This window comes from Mytilus trossulus, chromosome 2 (assembly GCF_036588685.1).
Source record: "Mytilus trossulus isolate FHL-02 chromosome 2, PNRI_Mtr1.1.1.hap1, whole genome shotgun sequence".
Classification (NCBI taxonomy): Eukaryota; Metazoa; Mollusca; class Bivalvia; order Mytilida; family Mytilidae; genus Mytilus; species Mytilus trossulus.
Window position 1 is genome coordinate 26,425,454 of NC_086374.1, and position 24,445 is coordinate 26,449,898.

At 30.4% G+C, this 24,445-nt stretch overlaps 1 protein-coding gene across 2 annotated transcripts in view; it reads left to right on the top strand.

The window, feature by feature from the left end:
- LOC134706859 (stimulated by retinoic acid gene 6 protein-like) overlaps positions 1-23,863 on the top strand; it is a 61,615-nt gene extending 37,752 nt beyond the window's left edge. The window contains exons 5-17 of one of the 2 annotated variants that reach the window (XM_063566174.1): positions 5,244-5,395; positions 7,171-7,291; positions 8,902-8,941; positions 10,697-10,837; positions 11,513-11,610; positions 13,334-13,448; positions 15,144-15,282; positions 15,945-16,102; positions 17,966-18,014; positions 19,458-19,575; positions 20,875-21,006; positions 22,098-22,261; positions 23,057-23,863. In XM_063566174.1, coding sequence (XP_063422244.1) covers positions 5,244-5,395; positions 7,171-7,291; positions 8,902-8,941; positions 10,697-10,837; positions 11,513-11,610; positions 13,334-13,448; positions 15,144-15,282; positions 15,945-16,102; positions 17,966-18,014; positions 19,458-19,575; positions 20,875-21,006; positions 22,098-22,261; positions 23,057-23,349 — 1,720 coding nt within the window. In that variant the 3' untranslated portion in view covers positions 23,350-23,863. The remainder of the gene's footprint in view (positions 1-5,243; positions 5,396-7,170; positions 7,292-8,901; positions 8,942-10,696; positions 10,838-11,512; positions 11,611-13,333; positions 13,449-15,143; positions 15,283-15,944; positions 16,103-17,965; positions 18,015-19,457; positions 19,576-20,874; positions 21,007-22,097; positions 22,262-23,056) is intronic. The other variant, XM_063566175.1, reaches the window with a different exon arrangement.
- The last annotated feature ends 582 nt before the right edge of the window (positions 23,864-24,445 follow it).

Below are 24,445 nucleotides of genomic sequence, written 5' to 3' on the forward strand. Positions count from 1 at the left end.
GAAAAATTAAGAAATAAAAAAAGTCTAGCAATCGTGTGGGATCTTTTTAAAATAGAAGTTAGAGAGAAAACTATAGAACATTGTAAAATAAAAGCTAAACATAAAAGAGATGAAATTACAAAACTAGAACAAGAACTTAAACTTTTGAATGAAATTCACGATAACTACATAGATGAAAAAAATAATAATTTGCCAAATATAATAGATTCAATAAATAAAACAGAAGAAACACTACAAACTCTATATTCAGATAAAATAAAAGGGGCACAAATAAGATCACGAGTTAAATGGATAGAAGAGGGCGAAAAAAATACAAAATATTTTTTGGGATTAGAAAAATCAAGACAAACAAGGAAAAACATTACTGCTATAAGAGACAGTAAAGGAGAATTAACAGAAGATCAAGGCAAAATATTAGAAACGGGGAGAAATTATTATGTCAATTTATATAAGTCAACTAATCCTGATCTTACAGAAATTGAAAATTATATTGAAAAAACTAAAATAAATTAAAAATTAAGTACAAAAGAAGGTAATGAAATTGACGGCAACCTGACAATAGAGGAATGTACACAATCTGTTTTTAAAATGAAACTTAATAAAACACCAGGTATCGATGGTCTCTCAATTGAATTTTATAGAGCTTTTTGGTCAAATTTACAAACCTTTGCTGTAGATGTTTTTAATAATTGCTATGAAAAAAAAGAATTAACAAATTCTCAGAAACTTGGATTGATTACCCTTATATACAAGAAAAATGACCCATTAAATTTAGATAATTATAGACCAATTACCTTACTAAATGTAGATACCAAAATTATAGCATACTCTCTTGCACAAAGACTGAAACCAATATTGCATAAAATCATTCATAGTGATCAAAACGGTTATGTAAAAAACAGATATATAGGTTTTAATATTAGACAAATCCAGGATATTATAGATTATTCGGAAAAATTCAATGTAGATGGAGCTATCTTATGTTTAGACTTCACAAAGGCATTTGACTCGCTAGAATGGGAATTTATGTATTGTTCTTTAAAGAAATTTGGCTTCCAGAAATCTCTTTTGAGGTGGATAAATACTTTATACACAGATATAAAGGGTTGCATATTAAATAATGGCTGGATTTCAAGACCCTTCAATATTGAGCGCGGTATCCGTCAAGGGTGCCCCGCGAGTTCTATAATTTTCGTAATTGCTGTTGAAATTTTAGCTAGTAGATTAAGACAAAATAAAAATTTTAAAGGCTTTCAAATTAAACTAGATAATAAAACCCATACATTAAAATTAAGCCAGCTTGCAGACGACACCACTTTATTTTTAAATTCAAAACAAGAAGTGTCATTAACTCTGAATATTATAGAAATTTTTGGATCACTTTCAGGCCTAAAGCTTAACCGAAATAAAACAGAAGGAATATGGCTCGGCAATTTAAAAGCCTGCAAAGATAAAGTTGAAAACATTAATTTTACACAAAAACCTATAAAAGTTTTAGGAATATACTTTGGACTTAATAAAAATGAGTGTAAAAAATTAAACTTGCAACGACAATACGAAAAATCTGAAAAAATAATTAAAGATTGGAATAAAAGAAATTTAACTATGTTAGGTAAGATAACTCTTGTTAAATCATTAATCTTACCGAATATTACTTATGTTGCATCTGTAACCGAAATTGATAACGAATACCTAGCAAAATTTAAAAAAATAATATACAGTTTTATATGGAATAATAAATCTGAAAAGGTTAAAAGGGATATAATAAGTAAAAATTACCATTCTGGCGGGCTTAAAATGATAAACATAGATAAATATCTAGAAGCGATAAATATTAGTTGGGTAAAAAAACTCATCGACAACGAAGATCTATCACCCAATTGGAAAGTATTACCAAGATTTTATTTTGATAAATTTGGACAAGAATTCCTTATATTTAAAATGAATTTCAACAATATTAATTTGGTCTATAAACTGAAAGAACTAATTCCACAATTTTACTTAAGAATAATCAAATCATGGATAAATACAAAATCTGAAAAGGAATTGGATCATCTATCATATAAACAAATAAGACAGCAGCTTATATGGGGCAATAAAAATATCAAATTAAACGGTAAATGTCTCATCTTCAAAAACTGGATAAACAGCAAAATTCTTTTTTTAAAAGCCATTATTGATAATAAAGGAAAATTTAATCAAAACATGATCTTAGATAAACTTTCCTGTCATGCTAACTGGTTTTCAGAATATTCTAAATTAATGAAAGCAATACCAAAACAGTGGTTACAAGAGCTAACTAAAGAAGAATCATTAAAAACAAAAGTTGCCACTGACTCCGAATATAAATTTAAAGATAAAAAAGGAAAAATGGTATCACTTAAAAACATTTCCTCCAAAGACATTTACATCTCCCTCTTAAATAGATATTATGAAAAACCAATAGGATTTCAAAAATGGGACAACATATTTATCTTGGAAAACAACAGAAACAAAAGACAACAAATGCTAAATTATATCTTTTATTATATACAAGATAATAAATTCAAAATGTTAAGATGGAAATTTCTGCACTACATTTTACCAACCAAACAATTACTTTTCTCTTGGAAAATAACTAAAACTCCGCTATGTAATATTTGTGATGTCATCGAAGATTATGAGCACTACTTTTTAACATGCAAATTTCTGAAATCATTTTGGGATAAAATAAAACTTTTACTTGATAAACTTAAAATAGGACATCACATCAAATCAATTAAATCACTTTTGTACGGATACAAAATAAACGATACAAGTTACTACAGTATAAATGATTTAATTACAATTATTATTTTTACTGTATACAAAGGATACTATACATCCGAACAAAAAACAAAATAAATTAATATGTTTGAAATTTTCAAAAAAGAATTTCTTCAATATCACGAAATATTGATAAATAAAGAAGGCAAATATGAAAAATTCCATAATCTGGTTGCAGAAAAAATTGAATTAATTTCATAAATTAGAATTTATTATACATCTTGTTATCATATTTCTATTCAGTTACATACATGTCATTATTACTATATATACATATTGTGCACTAACAAGTACTAACTTATCAATAAAATGCTATATACTAACGTTAACGAGGCCGGGATAAGGTACCGGTACTTCATGTATCTCTAACAAATGTAAAATTCAAATAAAATATTTTAACATTTAAAAAAAAAAAAAAAAAAAAAAAAAAAAAAAAAAAAACATTTCGCTTGAACCAGAGATGGAATTAGGTGTTCAATGCTTTGAATTAATTTTATCAACTACATAACATGTGAACCTCAGATGAGTTATGCTGTCTAACTTACAATTTTTGACGAGAAACATTTTATTTAAAGGTAGATGATGATAATAAACGATTTAATAGGTAAAACGAATTAAAGTCTGTTGTATATATAACACTTCAAAAATAACTTTGGAGTTAGATCATTGTTATGTTCATTGAGATCAGATAGATTCATAAATAACATATTCTAGCAAACCGAACAATTTTTTGAATGTACTCGTCATAAGTTGTCGCAAGTGGAACATCACGATCTGCAAAACAGACAGTGTCGTATGGTTTTGATATCATCTCTCATATATCTTAATTCTATTTGTACCATACACTCATCATAGATGCGAGGCCAAAATTTAGCATTCCAGACGCGGGTTTTGTCTACAAATAATTGACACAATTTTGGGTGGAAATTACATCGAATTTCATTAAATTTGTAGTCAATTTCATGACTAAAAAACAACGCCTCCTTTCGGTTTTCTTTCAAGAATTTAATGCTCAAATATATGCAGTAGGAGTGATTGTCTCATGAGTCAAAGTGTCCGTGTAATACCCGTTAATGTACTGTTGGCCTTAGATCTGCTCGTACAACAGTGGTTTAAAGCAGGTCTTATAGCGAGTTAAACCTTATTGACAGCTGTTGCAAAACAACATGTTGATTATAAAAATCAACAAATCAACCGGATGGAAAAAGAATAACTCTGTTTATAGTAATAGAATATTTGTTTTTGCTTTATCTTATCTAAGAATTATAATCTTTAAAAACGATAAGAGTTGCCTTTTGGTTGAAAATAAAATTAAATTTCTTTGTTTTTCAAACTTTCATTAAATCGGAATATTAAAATCATTTTTGGTTATTTGTAGCCAGTGTGATTAAATAAAATAAAATGACAACACGGTGAATGTTGTGTTGGCTTAGAAATTAAAAATTCAGCATCATTTGGATCCTTACTCAACACTAGCTTGACTGTAATTTGGAAATGGGTTACGTGTACCCATTACTGTGTTCAATTATTAAGAAGAAAAGAATGCCATCACATCAAAAAGTGATAACGAAATATATTTTGTTTACTGTTCGGCCCACAAGAACCATTTGTATACAGGTATACCCATGATTTACATCCCTTTTAAAAAAAATCTATGACATGAGATCAAACATATCTGGATATTTTGTTTCATAACCTTCTTGTATACGTTTACAATTATTTGTGTTTTTTCTCAAATCTGGTCGAATGTATATCGGCAGTCTTCGAAGGTACACCCAATGGTTAATTAAAACTGGGAATGTGTCAAAGAGGCAACAACCCGATCAAAAAGCAGAAAACAACTCAATGGATACAATGGGTCTTCAAAACAGTATGAAAATTCCGCAACCGGACTCATGCATTCCATTATTAGTTGTTTCTTATAGACTTTTTGTAATTTTTTTTAGTCATGTTTTAAAACTTTCTTTATCAAGTATAAAAAAAAAGTCATATAATCACATTCGATGTATGTTTCATTATGGTACGTTATTGTGCCTGTCTAACAGCTATCTGGAGTCCTTCTGAAATGAACATTCATTACACAATGTAGTGTAACAATCATGATGACAGGAGATCCCACAATAAAGTTCACAGGTGAATAAAAGAAATACTTGATTGAAATAGTGTCGTCACTATTCTCGCTAAATATAGGTAATTATTAGTATTGAAGGTTCCTTTATTACTTCATAGGGTTGTAAATGCCTTCACCGTGCGCACATTATTGAGAATGTACTTCGCTCAACGATTTTTAACCCAATTGTTATTATTAAAAGAAGCATTTAATTCTTAATGATGAGGATGCCTGTGAACCAAGGCATGTGTTATACACTAACTCAGTTAATTCCTACAAGGAAACGTCACAAAAGTAATTCATGATCAACTTTTATTTAATATTTCAGACCGATAAACTTTTTGCAAGATGATAATTTAGCCATAGTTTATACAGCTGCATTTGGATGTACTTCAATTCAACTACTGAATTTGATTTTCAGGAGGGGATTAGTTTTAACATCGTTCAATATTCCATCATTAGTTGTCCCTTGGGTTAGAGGTAAGATATGAATAAATTTACGTTTATCTACTCAGATGGAAACATTTATAGTATAATATAAATATGTTAAGCCTTCCAAGTGATAGTTTATCGTATGTTTCTATATGTTGTGATGTTATGCTATTGTTTCAGAATAAGGGAAAAGGTTGGGTACTATTAAAACGTTTAATCCCGCTACAAATGTTTGCACTTGTTCTAAGTCAGGAATCTGAAATACAGTAGTTGTCGTTCGTTTATGTAATTTATACATGTCTCTCGTGTCTCGTTTTTATACCGTTGGATTTCGCGTTTGAATGGTTTTACACTAGTAATATTGAGGCCTTTCATAGCTTGTTGTTCGGTGTGAGCCAAGGCTCCGTGTTGAAGGCCGTACATTATTTATAATGGTTTACTTTTATAAATTGTTACTTGTATGGAGAGTTGTCTCATTGGCACTCACACCACATCATCATATATCTAAGTACGTCTGAAACAGTGACGCCTCAACAACAAATTTTATCCATGGGATCACCAGCAGTGATGGTGATACAAGGCTAAAAATACATTCTGAATATATATAATTTGTGTAAACATCAGCTTAACCATGTTAGATTTGTAAATTTGCGTAAGCAATTGTTTTGTTATTACCTCGCCGGGATTCGAAATCATGTTTCTGAGATATTGTGGCACCAAATTACATTGCACTATGCCCAACATTGTTTGGCTGATGTTTAGACAAATAATATATACAGAATGATCCTTTATTTAATTAATAATATTGAGATGTAGTATGATGGTCGATTAGGAGTCTGTAAAAACCGTGAAGATGGCTATAAAAGGCGGCAGGGTTAAACATTCTTGAAGGCGCAAACCTCCATCTTCGACAAGAGAATATTTAGGTCCACCATTTATTATCCTATTGGGAAAAAAAATCTATATAATATTAATATCTTTATGTGTAATACCACCATTGATTTCCCCTATTAGTCTTTGTTAAATTTGCACTTTTCAAAAAATTGTGCAGAATTTATCTTTGTTTCAAATAGGAAATACTTGGCATGAGTAAAGTTTTATCCTTTCCAGTTCTATAGAAAACTTTTCACATAACATTTCATTGCATATAAGAAAATAACCATCATTGGAAGTTAACCAATCAAATTTCTCCCCTTATGCTATGTGTGCACAAGGTTTAGTCACCATGTAACCTCAAGATTACAAAAATTTCTATAGAAATCACAAATAAAAAATAATAGTGTTTATAAGTACCCAAGACATATGTTTATGACACAGACATAGTTTTACTGTAATAAAATGTAGGATTAATTACCTACAACGGTCAAATTCAAGGGAATATTTTTTTAGACCTACTTTTGTATACAACCGGATGTGACATACCATAATTTGGTGGTATTACACCTTTACAAAACTATAAACAGATTAAAAGCACCAAATATTTGTAAGTTATTATACAGTTGGTATTTCTTTTTCAGTAGGATTTCATATAGTTCAAACGATTACTGTCGGATTGTTAAATTGGTTTTTTAACAAGGTCCTTAACTAATATTTGATTTACTAGTATTGTGTGGTTTCAAATGAGATTCTTATCACGCGAAAGTGATTTTTTTTAAGCAGTATACTTATTAAGTTCCAACAAGAAAGACAATAATATAAGTTTTTTTATAATTTACTAATTACATTTTTATGAAGAAGAAAGGTGCAAAATTAAATGTAGTTACTACGTATCCCTAAGAAATCGTTCCCATTATCAATTACAATAATTATAGTTTCGTTTTCAGTTTTTGTTTGGTTAATTATGGCGCTGTTTGTTTCGCTCAAATTTTATCCTGTATTTGCTGTAATAAGATGCCGAAGAACTATAATCGAACCATTAATTGGCTTGTTCTACACTGCATTCATGTAAGTATGTTATATTTTTTGAAGAGTGAACACTTAATTTAAAGTTGCCTATGCTATGTAAAAATATTCTGAATTTAGAATGGTTGCAATTCCCAGAAATCAAACGCAGCTGTTCACTGAACTCTGTTGTTTTTGATGCGACTGTTATACAAGTGAGAGGTTAAGCCAGCTATAAAACAGGTTAACTTCATAATTTTCTACATCAGAAAATGCATGTATCAAGAAAGGATTATGACAGTTGTTATTCATTCTTTTAATGTGTTTGAGCTTTTGATTTCGCCATTTGATGAGTGATTTTCCGCTTTGCATTTTCCTGGGAGATCAGTAATTTGTGATTTTACTTTTTTATAAAATAAATCCTTATGTTTCCAATGAACAAGATTTTAGGACTTCAAATACAAATTTTAGGATTTTTTCGCGTACTAAGCAAATAAAGTGAATATAATTCATATAATCAAACATCCCACTAACATGTTTAAATCTACCACATTGCGTATGCATATGCCTGCCACAAGTCAGAATCCTATAATTCAGTGGTTGTCGTTTGTTGCCGTGTTACATAATTGTCTTCCCTCATATTTTGTACATTAATCGTGCTGTTAGTTTTTTCTCGTTTGAACTATTTCAGATTCGTTTTGGTTAGGGGCCTTTTATAGCTAACTATGCGGTATGGGCTTTGGTCATTTTTGAAGGCCGTACGGTGACTATTAATTGCTACTTTTTCTGTCATTTAGTCTCTTGTGAAGAGTTGTCTCATGAGCAATCATAAAATATCTACTTTTTATATATAATACAAGCTTTCGGGTCATAATTTATTGGCTTTAACATTTATTTTCTGCCATGGGGTAATGCTTTTACCAAAGCAATGATCAAGTTGCTTGTTACTCTACCTTAATCAAAATGCAATAAGCATATACTACATTTATTAACAGGCTGTACCTTAAATGTCAAGAAGAAAATGATATAACAAATCTAGGGGAACAAATTGTTATATTTTTGAAATGACAAACTGTTCTGCATTCCGACTTTGATATTACAAATTTACGAGATAGTAAGCAAATATACATAGTATCAGATTTGTTACATCGTTAAAATGTGACTACAATGTTAAATTATTGTCAGCAAGTTGAAAATTTTAAAGTCCATAATGACATAACTTTCAAAGGTTAGTGTTGCTCCTGTTTCAGTTATAAGTGTCATTCTGAGTGCTGTTTTTTATTTCTCATCTCAGCAACAGTTTTGTACAACTTCTTCAGGCAAAACGTGTCTGATTTTCAAAGTTTAAAAAACATACATTTTACGTTGGCCGATGGTCTACGAATTTGGTAATGTCTTAGGGTTAGATTATAGTCAATTTATAATCTGTCATTGTGTGATCACTTATCAATGTATTTTCTATGAGTAATACTTCCAGAGCACATAAGATCACTCCGATGTTTTAGGTTTTTTTTGTAAATTAGTCTTAATTTGATATGTTATGTTTTAGTGTATTGTTTGTTGTTTCAACCTTTTTTATTTGGGCGTTTTTAGTTTGTCTTTTGGTACATGTACCTTACACATAAAAAGTAGCAATAAACATGAATTAAAATGACGATTATTGTTTTTTGCAGATTTACATCCTTAATTTATCAGCTGGCCAATTCCTATATAGTAAGTTTATCTCTTAATATAGGGTTTCAAATGATGGGTTGGATCATGAACGTTGGTACGTATCTCAACCATGTAAGGTGTAAGTTTTGAGGACTCGCTGAATAAATACAATCATCATATTCATCGAGATTAATTAAAAAGAAAAATTAAAAGGTAGATATAGATATAGGGATAAATTGGAAACAAATCATTCCAAAGATATGACATATCTTTAAAATTTTACTCAGACTAAAGATTTGTAACAAAGATTGTCCTCTCTGATGTTTCTTCGTCTCTTTTTTTTTGATAAAAAAACCCGAAATATTTTTGGAAGAACTATTGAAAAATAGATTAAAAAGCTATTTTCTCAATCGTTGCATCACTACTGATGTTGGTTTGTCATGTCAAAATTCTATTAATTTGTCAACAGTCTGATCCTTTCATTTATCCTTAAGCACTAACTATTGCCTTGCCAAAAAGATAGCAGTACTGGGATTTTATTTTGAGGGCAATTTTGTTTGGGTGCAAAACCACAATACTGATATGTTTTAACTATATTTTTTTTTCTAGAAATGCATTAATAAAATTGTTTCTGTTTACTGTCTTTTCTTGTTTTACGTGTTTGTTTTCATTTTGTGGTTATGTCGTAATCAACTATTGAATTGTTTACTTGTTTATTTCTCTGTCCTTAATTTTCTTGAATTTATTTGTACTGTATTACTTTTATGCAATGTTTTAATTTTAACATTGCCATAAAATAGCGAAGTTTTGCTAGCAAAAAAACAAGGATCAACCCACCATTTCTTCTTCTTCAAATGCCCTGTGCCAAGTCAGGATAATGTGAGTTGTTATCTTATAGTTCGTTGTTGTTTGTGTTGCATTGTCTTTTGTTTTGTTTATTCACATTTGTTTTTTCATTGTTTTCCTCCTATAAGGGAAATGTTTCCCTTGTTTTTAGTAACTCCGATTTGTGTTCTACCAATTGATTTGTGACTTTTGAACAGCGGTACACTATTGTTGCCTATTTTTAAGATCTATGTGCATTCCTAAACCAATGATCATAAATGAATATCATAACTATGTGATTACATTGTCCACTTGTTATCTTAATTGGTGATAGGAATCACGTTCGCGTACAATCTGTACATCATAAGACAAGTTTGAAACCCCTTCTTGAACCCCAAACAGAAGTTGATTACATTTTTCTAAGAATTTGATCAATTATTTCTACGATGTTCCTTACCAAAGCCTATTTCTGAAAGGTATTGGGTATAACTTATGCATTTTGTCCAACCTACCTGCGGTTACATTACAAAATTAAGTTCAAAATCATGAATAGGAAATAACAGAAATCTAAAATTCTTTATTTATATTACTCTACAGATACGCCACGAATAAATGTTTACTCATACTTAACAAATGTCTTATTACTGAAGAATCTTAAAAGAAGTCAAATCATCAAGACTTTCAAACTAAATTCTCTTTTTTCTTTAAAGTGTTCTGGTTTTATTTTTTCATGAAGTCTTAATTATTGGAAAAGTATCCGGAAGTTTAATTAATACATTTTATTCATTTTACAGTCTTAGTCCAAGTAGTATCATTGTTAACGTCTTACAGAGACAAATATGTTTAGTGTGGCACATTAAACGTCTGTTCGGTATTAGTTCAAACTTAAGAATTAGAATTTTATTATTTTTAAATGACTGCAAAATTAAGAATGTTAGACTAAAGATAAATCAGTTTATCACAGTGTGTTTATATTTTTTTTACTTTTAGATTAGAAAAGTAGATGCTTACGTTTTAGTTTATATACCCACATCATTATGTTATGTGATTTTGATTGGATATTTTCTGTACACGTTAGCTCGTCATATTTATAGTTTTGCCACACGTCTAAAACAGGATACAAATAATATGGTAAATAAATATGTGATGTATATAAGCAAAACACAATATTTGAATGTAATCCTTTCGTGAAGACAATTAAAAATCGAAAACACATTTAAATGAACTGTTCTATATCAACATTTAAACAGACAATGGTCAATTGACGTTTCTGTCTCGTTTCTTATTCAAAGACTGACCACATTAACAAAATATGCATTGATTCACTTTTTGCCATTTTTTCACCCTGTAACGTTATTATATTCAGGATGTCATATGAAAATAAAAAGGTATGCAATCATCGTCAACTCTCCACCAGAGACAAATTACGTAGGAGTTAACAACTATAGGTAACCGTACGAATTTTAGCATTGAGCTAATTCCATTACCAATAATTAGCTATAAAAGGTCACAAAATGACAAATGTAAACCAATTCAAACGATAAATCTAACTGCGTGATTGATGTACAACACTTTCAACAAAAATAAGTAAGATATATACAGCAACAAACGACAACTGTTGTGTATGTTTGTGCGTATAACAATACTGACATTACAAATATATTATATTTTCTAAGTAACAATGTCTTTCCGAGTCATAAGCGATTACTTTTTATGACTGCATTAAACTCTTTGTATTTGATATTACCATTTCAGAAATGGCAACTTCACGTTTCTGTGTTTTAACAGTTTTTTTCATTACATCAGGGCTCAACACCATGCTCAAGTCAGCTGCAATATAATTATGTAAAATGGCTTTTGAAAAAAACAGAACGCAACACTGAAACAAATACAGGTCTGAAACGGTAAGAATCTGAATTTCATTACTGATTAAAAACTGTGCCACATGTGGTCCGAGACCTTAATTGTCGTCCCTAGTGTTAACAGTGGGTTACTTGCCATTATTTTTTATACCCCTTCCAAATTTATGTTAAATGCCTCAAGGGGGTATGAAATTACACTTTAAAAAATTTTGGGTCCCGAATTTTAAAGGAAAGTACTGATTTGGTCCAGCTGAAAATGGTTAGAAATCAGCACTTCGGAAGATGTCAAAAGATTTCAAGACGCCATAAACATAAAATTGTCCATATTTTGAGTTAGAGCCGATGAAGTGTTCTATAATTTTGATATAATATGTCCCAAAAGTAGTACAACACACTGTTTCGTAAAAAATTATATCTTAGACAGTTGATATGCACTACCTTTTCTTTTTTAATCAAAAGGTCAAAACATAAGGCTGTGCTGCATATTTTCAGTATTAATATGCCCCGAACTTTAAAAAATTTAAACTTATAAAAATATTCTGCGCTATCCCTAACTTCATTTTGCGTCTTTCTCAGAATTCCTTTTCACCACCTACAATTTGCGTTTATGCTGCTAACATTCCCATGTTATGTCTTTTAAAGATAACACATAGAGTTCATATCTGGTAACCAGTACGTAAATAAAACAAAATATCTATAAATTTTGTATATCTCCCCAAAAGGGGCGTTGTTTGTAAAACATCTGGTAGTATATTTAAACAGTGCAACCTGAAGTGGTTTTTTTTCGATAACTTTCTAAAATATTCACAAGTAAAATACTTAAGACGATTACATTCTTTATTTTACAATTGCATCTGCCTATTTTCGAAGACCAACTGCTATTTCTTAGATGCCTTTTAGTTATTTTTGTTGATGGCTGTTTCTTTGACCTGTTACAGAATATCCTTATATCATTATGGAATTATGACAGGATACGTATATTATATTTCAATATAAGAAGTTACATTTTCATTTATGATTATAATATACGCGTACAAAAAATACTACATTTATTGCTTAAACAATTACATAAGTATAACAAAAATACCAATTCAAATTGATAACATTAAAACTGACAAAATCTAATATGTTAAGTTTAAAATGGGCCTGACAAGACAAGCAAAAATGTATTCCCTCAACGACATATCATTAGACTTGATAAAATAACAGCTCTAATGAGTGTATTAACTCAATTAGGCCAGATGCTATCAGATGCATGAACAAAACAAGTTTCTCGATATTTCAAATCCACCCTTTTAAATATTACTGATGGAGTAACATATATATAATTCAACAAAATTCAGTAATTGGTAAGCATAATACATCAGACTTATTGCTTTGACTGGGAAAACAATTCACATTTATTAGTACGGTTATATTATCTTGTGTCTTATTGTGTAAATTGTCAATAACAGGAGTAACACCGTTAAAAATATCCACTAAAAATGTAAAAATATAAGAACTTTTTTAAGTCAAAATGTTCAGTAAAGTGATACTATTTATAAGCTGAATGTACAATTTTCATTAAAAGGATAAATAAATAATGCCATTATTAAAAAACATCGGTTTTCCGGGCGTTTCTCGACCTATTTTTATATCTCTTGGGTGAAAAATTGTGATTATTCCATGAAAGCAAACATTTGTTTTTTGTAAGTGTTCAAAAACGTTAATTCCAGTACTATGTTCTTGTCTAGGGTTAATGTCAACGATGTTTCTTTTTGTGTAGGTCAATCCTGGCTTGCAGTAAAAATATAAAGAACAAAATTGGTGTGAGTTCACCTCTACATGCTTCACCTAGAGTGATTGCAACATTTTTTGTAGCAGCAATTGCTTTATTTCAGGTAAATTCATTCGATTTACTTCCGATTATTGTATTGATCGTAATGTTAACAGTTAAAAAAAGAAGCAAAAATAGCAAGCGTTTTATAGCTTGCTATGATATTTAGGGTTTATCGACGTCCTACAGCGACCCATAGTTCCTAACGTCTGGTTGCTTGGTTAGAGGTGTGTTATTGGAAATTATACCATATACTATCTATTATTTGTATTGTTGCTTGCACTGTGGGGATCCAGTAGAATTTTTCCATGTTTTGTTTGTGAGAGAGTTATCTTTTTATACCTAACAAGGGGTTATGAGTTTTAGTCATTGATGAAGGCCGTACTGTGAACTGTAGTTGCTTACTTATATGTATATTAAAAGTTTCATTGATTAACACTTCAATACCATTTATTCCCCTTTCCTTGTTTTGTTCAATAATGACTCATGAGTAATGATTAGTAATTATTCTCATTAACTCATTTCGTGTTATGTTAAATAAACCTGTTCTTTTTGCCTATGGTATAGGTATTATGTTCGTCCTTCTTTGTCTTATGATATTAATTGCTTTTGTGATATCATCTTACGTATTCTTATTTAATTTGAAAATAACTAATGATTTTAATTCATAATATAGTTTAACAGGAAAACCATCTAATGATAATCATTATTGAAATGGATTACATGTAAGGTAAAATAGAAACACGTAGTTTTGCATTGCACTAGAGAAGTCCCTTTGATGGGATGTTACTCGTGGCAATTCAAGACTACGGTAGTAAACTGATGCTCAACTCTCATTATCAAAAAATAAGATACAAAAAACAACAAAACCCAAAGGAAATTGCATGAACTCCAACAGGATCGAAACCGTATAAGATTTAAAATAAACTCATCATAGATACCAGGAATAAAATTTAATATTTACGCCAGACGCGCGATTCGTCTACAAAAAACTCATCAGTGACGCCCGAATTAAAAATGTTATAAGTACGCAGCTGAAAAGCATGGAGGACTAAAAACCCCTAAAAGTTTTGCCAAATACAGCTAAGGTAATCTATTACTGAGGTTGAAAAGCCTTAGTTTTTCAAAAAATTCAAAGTTTTGCTAACAGTTAATTTATAATCGTGAACATATCAATAATAACTCAAGTCAACACATAAGTGCTGACTACTGGGCTGGTGATATGCTCGGTGAAATAAATCTCCAACAGCAGTGGCATCGACTCAGGTGTTGCAAATAGGGTCATGATAGATCCGTATAGTGTGAACGATGCAGATATACTAGGTTCGATATATATGACGTAATGTTTTTAGAGAGCCGTGGTGTAGTGGTTAGTGCATCGGACTACTAACACAAAGGTTCCTGGTTCGATTCCCGTTTGGGATGAAAATTTCGGGAACTCAATTTTCGGCTCTCCCTTGACACCATTCTCGAGTATGGTCTTGAGGAAACGATGATAGTCCGTCGGACGGGGACGATAAATGGCTGACCCGTGTTAAGAGAGAGCCATATCTATTGCACGTTAAAGACACCCTTGTAGATTTCGAAAAAGAGTAGGCTAATGCCGCTACAAGGCAGCACTCGCACCCGCAAAGTGGAAAGGGATTAATATAAGTTGCAAAACTTGTTTCCCAATCCACTATAAATAAATATGTTTAAACTAAACTAATGTTTTTATATAATTTGATGGATATTTGTAATATATTTAATGTTGTTTTAGGTTGGCATGGATTTACTCACTGGTTATATCTTCTTGAAACCCGGACTTCTGTTTACCACATTCTTCAAATTAAAATTCTTCAACACTTCTGGAGAAGCATTTTTACCTGATATTGAAACGTTTTTTACTGTTGCAGATGGTATATATATATTTTTTTTCGTCTAATTCTCACACGATTAATCCATTTCCTGACATGTGATTTATTTTCATTAATCAACGAGTGGTGTTAGATATCAATTCTTCATTCGATTATGACTCCGATTTTGTTTTTGCATTCTTCTTAATTTCCTAATGTGACAGCATGAAAATAGGCTACCATGCATGGTGACGTCACTAAAAAGAACACTTTTGTTTGCAAATCATTTAGTTTGCCTGCAAATTGATTAATCAAATCATTAGAGAAACAGATTTCACATCCAAATCTTGTGTAAAATCACAAAAACATTGAACTCCGTGGAAAATTCAAACGACAAATACCTCATCAAATACAATAATCCCGAAAGCTCAATGAAATGGACAACAACTGTCACATTCCTCAACTGATACAGGCATTGTATCGTGTTGAACCCAATAAAGATCAAAAGCAACGATATATTGTACCTTCAAATCTATTTCACGAATCCAACCTGATCAACTGTTGAAATGTATATTACGGACAGATATATGTTTTCACAGATTTTTCTTATTTGATTTTGTCATGTGATTATGGGCTTTCCGAATTGATTTTCCTCTAAGTTCAGTATATATTTGTGATTTTACTTTTTTTTTTATTTGTTATAGTTTAAACTTTCCTCTTTTTAGCTGGTTTTTACACATCAATCTCCTTGTCCAGCATATTCATGGTTCTTTATGTCATTGTTATCTACATCAGTTATCGTAAGGATCTAGAAAAGATGCAAAGAGGAGATTATTCATTCCTGCCAATGAAACTCAGAAAGAGCCTAAATGACAACCTAATTGTAAGTCACAATAAAGGATTCTTGTTGGAATATTACCAACATGAATAGGTTCAACGTAATTAAGACCCTACATATTTATTAACAATTGTCGTTTAATATCCCATACTTGCATATACCAGAATTCTTTATTTCATTGTGGAATGTATATTATATAAAACATCTATTATCTCTAAAACATAATAAAAACAAAGTGTTGACCTTTTAAAGCTGAGTATGCGGTATGGTCTTTGATCGGTGTTGAAGGTCATACGGTAACCTATAGTTGTTAATATCTGTGTCATATTGGTCTCTTGTAGAGAGTTGTCTCAACATGGTAATCATACCACATCTTCTTTTTTTTTGTAATCCATGAATTTTGTAAAAGATTAAATGACTGGAGAATTTCAGAAAAGGTATCAAAAGTTCACATGAATATTTTTAGCGCTTATCTGTATATTATGAACATTCATTACTATATAAATATAGTGTATTTACTTTCAATTCTAAGTTTACTAATCGATCCATAGTGGTCATTAATATAGTATACAGACCCTCTCTATTTAATAAATTCTGTGACTGTCGTGGATAGTAAACTTGAAAATGATAGCAGATAGAATTCTGAAAATACACTTTATTCTTTGTATATATATGTTCAAAGTATACAGAAAAACGCAAACCGGAAGTCTAATCTGACTTAAAATTTCGTCCAATGACGGGACAATATCCGGATGCCTTTTGTCTTGTTTTTCTTCAAAAATATTCAATCTGAATAATCATATGAATGGATGACAAATGGCAATATGCACTGTACCTATAGGACACAGAACCGTGTTGATAAATTTATTGTGGAAAGAAGAGAAGCGACACCAAAAATGAGGACTTCTCGTTTAATAGTATAGATAAAAGCAACAGTGGTATACCGTTGTTCACAAGTCATAAATCTATAGAGAAAAAAACACCCAGGTAACAAACTTACAAACTCAAACCCCGGGAAACACACAAACTTTAAGAGAAAACAATGAAACAACCAACGTGCACTTGAGATGCAAAAGATGCGGCGGTGTTAAACATGTTTTGTTTAGATCTCAACCCTCCCCCTGTTCCTCTAGCCAATGTAAACAAAACACACTACAATTCGCACAGTAAAACTCAGCTTAAAAGAAGTCATAGTCCGATGTCAGAATAGGTATCAAAAGAAACAAACCTAAATGACGATGATACATAAACTAACCAAGGACTACTAGCAGTTACTGACATGCTCAAGTCAACTGATTGAAAGATTATGTATTTATCATATGAATATCAACACAATCCCTCTCGTTAGGATTTTAGTATCATACCATCATAAAATGCACGAGAAGAACATAACCCGTATCATGCCAACAACTGGTTACAGAATACATGTGTCTTTCCATTGCAAAGAACCTATAAATGCATCTATGTTAAAGTAAAAAAAAAAATGACACAACAACATTATCGTAACTATATCCCTTCTAAATAAGTCTGTTTAAGAGTTGTGTAAATTTTTGAGGTGAGTGTCGTCAATTTTGTGCTTTGTAAAAAATATTACCATTTAAAGAAGGATGCGAAAAACTTGAAAGAAGATGATTTATTTTTAAAATTGATGTCCTTGTACCGATGATAAAATGCAGTAAATTTTTGACTAGTTTGAGTTATCAAATCGTGGTGTAACAATTGTTCAGTAGTAATAGATATATATCTTTCGCGACAATCTTATTGATGTACTAGTTACAATAGACAGGCTGTGCTTTAAACGGTATTGGGAAGTTCTAGTTTGAGATTGATAAATATGACTTAATTGTCTATTGTGTTTGCAACACATCGGATTTTATACTCTTAATTATATTTTCCTTCTCTTTTTAGGCATCAAGTTTACGATATTCTGGGGCACAAATTGCATTCCTTATCTGGTGTAAGTTAACGTCATAATGAAATATAGTCAAACCGAAATACGTTAAACAGCATCATATAAAGCAACAAGACAAACAAATATCATTGTTGCAAAGGATCAAAAGAGATCAATTACTTTCATTTGGTTAATTATCCAAAATATAAGAAATGATTTTAATTGACATAATTTTTTACTCTAACTGGGTGTTAAAATTATAAGCCAAGCTGTAGAAATCGTATCAATAGATTCACCTCTCTATGTGTGACATATTTTTACTCGCGCGGTATCAACTATTTGATTTTTATTTTTTATACTTGTGTTCATATTTAATTTACATTTGATAAAGGTATCTAAAACATAAAAAATACCGGTAAATACAAGTATGTCCTCATTTATATACTTTGTGAAAATCAAAACGTTGTATTTAAGAGATCACAGGAATAGAAAATACTTGTGAAAAAAGTTTTAATGGCTTTGATAAATGATTGTCAGAAATCAGTCGGCAATTATCGTTTGTCTCCACGTTCTCCATCATTGACCATGCACACTTGAATTGTCCATTTCTCTCTTGTTCTTATAATTTTACCTGTTGTATTTATCTTTTTGGAAATTTTCGGACGGACCACCATATACTTTAACTTCCAATTTCCAATGTTTCAACCAGACGTAATTTGCAATTCCTGAACATATACAAACATTGTAATTCAGTTACTCTTTTGCAATATGATTTATCGCTATTCTTTTTCCCATCAAACTTACAAACTGCATGTCTGACACCTCTGGAATGGGACATTTTAGCCATGGCGTGGCTGATCTATTATAGATTTAGGAGTTGCAATGTCCATCTGATATCTTCTTACGCTCATTTGACATATGCGTTAAAGTGTTATTGTCGCTGTATGTGCGGTATTTAAAGAGTTTCTAATCGAGATATCAGATATTGAATTTTAACAAGCCAGTCTGACTCTATCTCCGCTCTATGAAACACTGTTTTCTGCTCTTTGGTTGTGTTGTTAACTCTTTCACACATTCCAATTTCAACTCTAAATTTTATTTTATATGATCCGTGCCGTCATACTTTAACATAATGCTCAGTGATAATCAACAATGTAGCAGGGTGAGAATGTAATTTTTTTAAGCTCTATATTCATTAAAAAATTATTCAGTTGTGCAACAAGCAAAGTCTTTTCAAACACCCTCCACATAACATAACAAATATCAAACGAGCACATGATATGTCATATATGAAAAATAAAAATCACAAAAATACTGAACTCCGAGGAAAATTCTAAACGGAAAGTTCCAAAATCAAATGCTAAAACACATCAAACGAGAGGACAACAATTGTCATTTTCCTGACTTGGTACAGACATTTTTAAATGTACAAAATGATGGATTGAATGTTATAGCGCTAAACCTCTCTTGAAAGTACATATTAAAACAAAACGTTTTATTTTATTTCAGGTTACATATTGATAATACTGATGTTATGGGTAGTATGCTTTATAATTGCCTACATTATAGTTTTGCCTTTAGCTGGAAAGGTTCCATTTTTATTTTTTGAGCCAGTTCTTGTTATTCTGTGAGTATAAATACGTATGAATAAGTTTCTATTTTTTTCCTTTTCATCAAAGATATTGGAAGATGTGGTATTAGTGTCAATGAAAATTACTAGTGTAAAACCATTCAAACAGAAAAACCAACGATCTTATAAACAGACGACAACTATTTAACATCAGATTCCTGACTTAGGACAGGTACACACAATTGCAGCGGGATTAAACGTTTTAATGATACCAAACCATCTACCTTTGCTGAAACAATATTATTACATCACAACATAGAAAGACGTGCTATAAAATATCAATAGACCACTATTGAGTTCATTCGTCACCGGAAAAAAAACTTGTCAATTATGCGCGCTTTTATTACATCAGTGTATTAGATAGAGGTGATCGCCTGTATCCCTGCACTATAAACGTTCATCAAGCGTCTTGGTGATCGTCATTGAGAAGGATAAGTTAGAAATAATGTTTGTTTTGTAAGTAATTAATCATAATTTCTTAATGATAGCAGTGATGATTGTCAATGATGAGAATTTAATTTGCCGAATAATTCGTGCAATAAAGTATTATAGTTTTCCAACCTTTCGCTCAACATTAGAACGGAAGTGACGATGCCCCAAATCGCACAAATGATGTTCACTAAAACCAGAAGTTTTGAAGGAAATGCATCGAACTCAAGCGTTGTCTATTGGAATGGCTTAACTCAATCAAACACAAATAAACACACAAAGAAAGAATAAATTTAATCTGTTATACAATGTAAATACATAGTTAATAAACATAAGGGATGACTAGTTTAAGTGAAAGTATAAAACCCTAGTAAAACCGCTGTGAAATATTAAGCAATATTAGAAAACATCGAGGTATTCAATTTTATAATCGTTTTTTGATAAGAAAAAAACACCAAATGAAGATAACAATATTGATTATCCTCCATAGCAGCTAAGTTCGTAGCATAACGTAATCAAGAAGCAAATATTTTTTCAAAAATAATAGTAAAGCGTTGATTTCCAAACTGGATCGTGTTTTCTTTCCATAAATTAATTTATCATTGATAAAATTACTAAACTTTTCACCTTTTCGTCTATTATCCGGATATACTCTTTATGAAAATTGCAAAGACCAAGTTCAGCCACACCCGCCTATACGACGGCATGTTTTAAAATGTTATCCGATGTTACTGACAACAAAGTTAACTGACAAACGTTTAAAACAAGCACTACAGTATTTAAAAATATAGGAGTAAATACCAAAAGTTATGGGAATAATTGACTTATGATACATTTTTATCTACTGTGTCTTTTGTCATTTTGTAGACCGTTGATGATGATGAATTTCGGCTTCAAGAAACTACAAGTGTTTTTATCAGGGAAATTCTTCCAACAAGACTTTGCTGTTATTATGCCTACAGGACTAAAAACTCAGAAAGCACTTGCATTAGATAATTTGTAAGTATTTCCATTATTTAATTTTATGTGTTCGTAACTGAAATGAATAAGTGATAAAACTTATAAGTCGCAAACTGATAATGCAATAGAAAGAACAATCAAAACACACAAAAAAACAATACGAAAAACAAAACAAATATGATTTTTTTTTCCTTCAGTTTTTTAATCTTTTAAAATGATTCAAATAGTATCATCATTCATTCAAATATGTTAAGACCATTTCTGTTCTTATTTTTCTAAAGAGTAAAATTTAGTTTTTTCTATGAACTATATGATAATTATATGGTTTTTAGGAAAATAGATGTGTGTAAATTACAAGTAATCACAATATTCCTCTTGGTATATAATATAAGCGTTCAACAATATACAAAGCCATTGGTCCTCTATAAAGAATAAAGGAAAAAAATGTTAATTGTGAGTGCAAGCGAGAACAAAATGATATATTTTTAGCTGTCATGTTTTTTTTCTTCAAATCTACAAATCCGTCGGCTTAAAAAGTTAGAATTAAATTGAATTACATGTATTCTTTTTTATTACTCAAAGCTGATTTCTTAAAAAATTCAAACAGATACATTATTTCGCTTTTTTCATCAAAACATTTATACCTTTAGTCGTTATAATAGACTTTTTAACGGGTATTTTCTATAGAATATAATATATAATATACAAATATAGAAATTTACTCAAAGGAAAGATAACTCTAGCTATTTCTTTATATGATAATTTTATCTGTATGTTTATCTTTCTTATTGTGTAGACAAAAAAATTTGAAATATGATCCTGTTTTTCCCTTTATTCTATTAACAAAAAACCAATAATGCTACCTCCTTATATGCTGTTTTTGTAAAACTGTTGTTGTTGGGTTTTTTAAAATTACAGTCTAATTGACTATCTATAAAATTTACAACATCAGAGCCGGTTCAAGGATTAGAAAAAGGTTGGTGCAAACCTTAAAATTTGTTGACGTTTTTTATGCCAGAAATATATACAAGAACGTCTGTTTGAATTATCTTGGTACTATGAACTTGTACTCTTTCTATCTTCTATCGCTATCATCTATCTAATATTTGTTAATTTGTATTCATTTGTAGGAAAATGTTCAACATATTGTCTTTCTTCATGTTCTTCTTTCACGTCATCATTGGATTTATCAGTTGTTTGAATAGGATTTTGATTGGTCTTTTGATCGGTCTGGTATCACTAGCCAGGATAGATAAATGCATGCTTCCAAAAGGTTTTGAGAAGTTTGACAAAGGTAATTCATTTAGTATCATATTTTTTTACCAGTTTAATGCAATATTTATGAATCTGTCACTTTATCACAAAAGCAAAACTGAACTATTACAAATTAACAGGAAATTAATACAGGAAAATTGCGAAAACAACAGGGCCAATATGAATAATCAAGGCCATTACAGATGTTTCAGTTGTTATCAATTCAAATACATTTCTGCGGAAAAGAAACATCAAGAAATTGAAAGTTCCAAAAAAATCATGACTTACAAATGTACCTTATTTAATCCTGTTTTAAAGTTAATAATGACATTATAAATTCCATGATGTCTACCAATTGTTTAATTATGAGTTATGAAATCCAGAATGAAATCTTGCATTCTGTATGCCATAGATTGCTTTGAATAGGCTAAAAATAAAATTATATTTACATTTACATATTAATCACTCAAATTACTTTACAAATTGCTTTTTTAAATATTGAATTTTAGTAATATTATATATATTTAATTTCTCCTGAAATAAACCTTATTTAGCTTGATTTGATATGACACATTTGCGTTGAAATGGACGAAAATATCGTTTTTGTTTTGTTTCTGATAATACTACTGACGCAAATAAAGCGGAACAAATACAATGTCGCTCAATAAGTTAATCCTATCTCAAAGTCCTAAAAGCCAATGCCAAACTATACGTTATTTAGTTTGACAATAAAGCCGGTAAAATGCTAATTTTCCTACTGTTCTAATGTGATAAGATATTTAAAACTTATAATTTTATACAAAACTCAGCGGAAGTTTTCATTTTTTTCTCCTAGGCTATTCGACTTATATTGGTATGTTGATGGTAGAGGTTCATCACAGAAATCCAGTAGCGTCGGTATTTTGCAACGAATTGCTTGTTATCAACAAAGACACAGAATATGCTAACGTTTTATTGACACCAGTCAAAGCAAAAAAAGTGAAAGTCGCAACCAATAGTCAAAAACATAGACGAATTTGCCGTAAATGGGCTAAGCTATACACCCTAATTAACAATCCATCGATCAGACAATATTATAAGAAACTGAACTCTGAATGTTCAATTGATCAAGTTAAAATCGCCATGTAGTTGCACGACTATTTTGACGAAATGATGCATAAAGAAGTGGAATTGTTTAATTTTCGTTATTTCAAAGATTATTAACAAAACTTACAAAAAAGATGATAATATGTACGAAAATTGACAGATACTGTTATAATTTGATTAAGGAAACTTTTTTTATTATTCATATATTTTTTTTCATATCATATCTACCTCCGGGTATTGATTTAGAATATTATATATGTATCAGATAATTGATTGGCCCTAAAGCTTTTGTTCATTATGTAAAAGTTATATCTGGAAGCCGGTTTAGTAAAAAAAAACAGGTTTAAAGGGACACTAGCTACGAAATATTTAAAAAAAAAATCTTTTTTGTTTGTTCAATCAATATATAAAGTGGACGTTTTCCTCTCGGTTATAAAGTTTAAATTCCTTTATAGTTTAATGTGAACATATTGCACATCCCAAATTAACACATCAAGATATCAAAAAAGAACTGTGTTATCACGATTTCATTTATCAAATAAAAATTCATATTATTTGTAGTGTTATAAGATAAAAAAAAATATGGTGTGTAAAAAAAAGGCACAGTATTTTAGCGCAGTTAAAAATGCATAAGTCAATTGAAAGAAAACAAATCCTATAACCGGTAGAAATACATCAACTATAAGACAAAAACCACACAACAACAGAAAAACTGAAGTTCAACAACAAAAACGACAATGCAACATACATAAAAACGAACAATTAGATATCAACTGCCATATTCCTGACTTGGTACAAGACATTTTTGAATAATGATGGACCGCACCTTGTTTACTGGCTACCCGAACTTTGTGCTTTATGGTAATGTTAAGTATACCGCTAAAAAATACAACAATACATGACAGGATTGCAGTGCAGTCACTAGTAAATTTCTAAATGGATGTAAATCGAGATTAGGTTTGTATTTATTGGCTTTAATGTATTTTAACACAATCAAAGAATTGCGTTTTTAATTGTGTAATTATTGTATCATCAAACTATGTTGGTTTTTCTTCCAACTGTGTAAAACAAATACATTATGTGCTTATAGTTGCTTTAAATTAAATCATATAAATGAACTTGGCGATCTATTATCTTC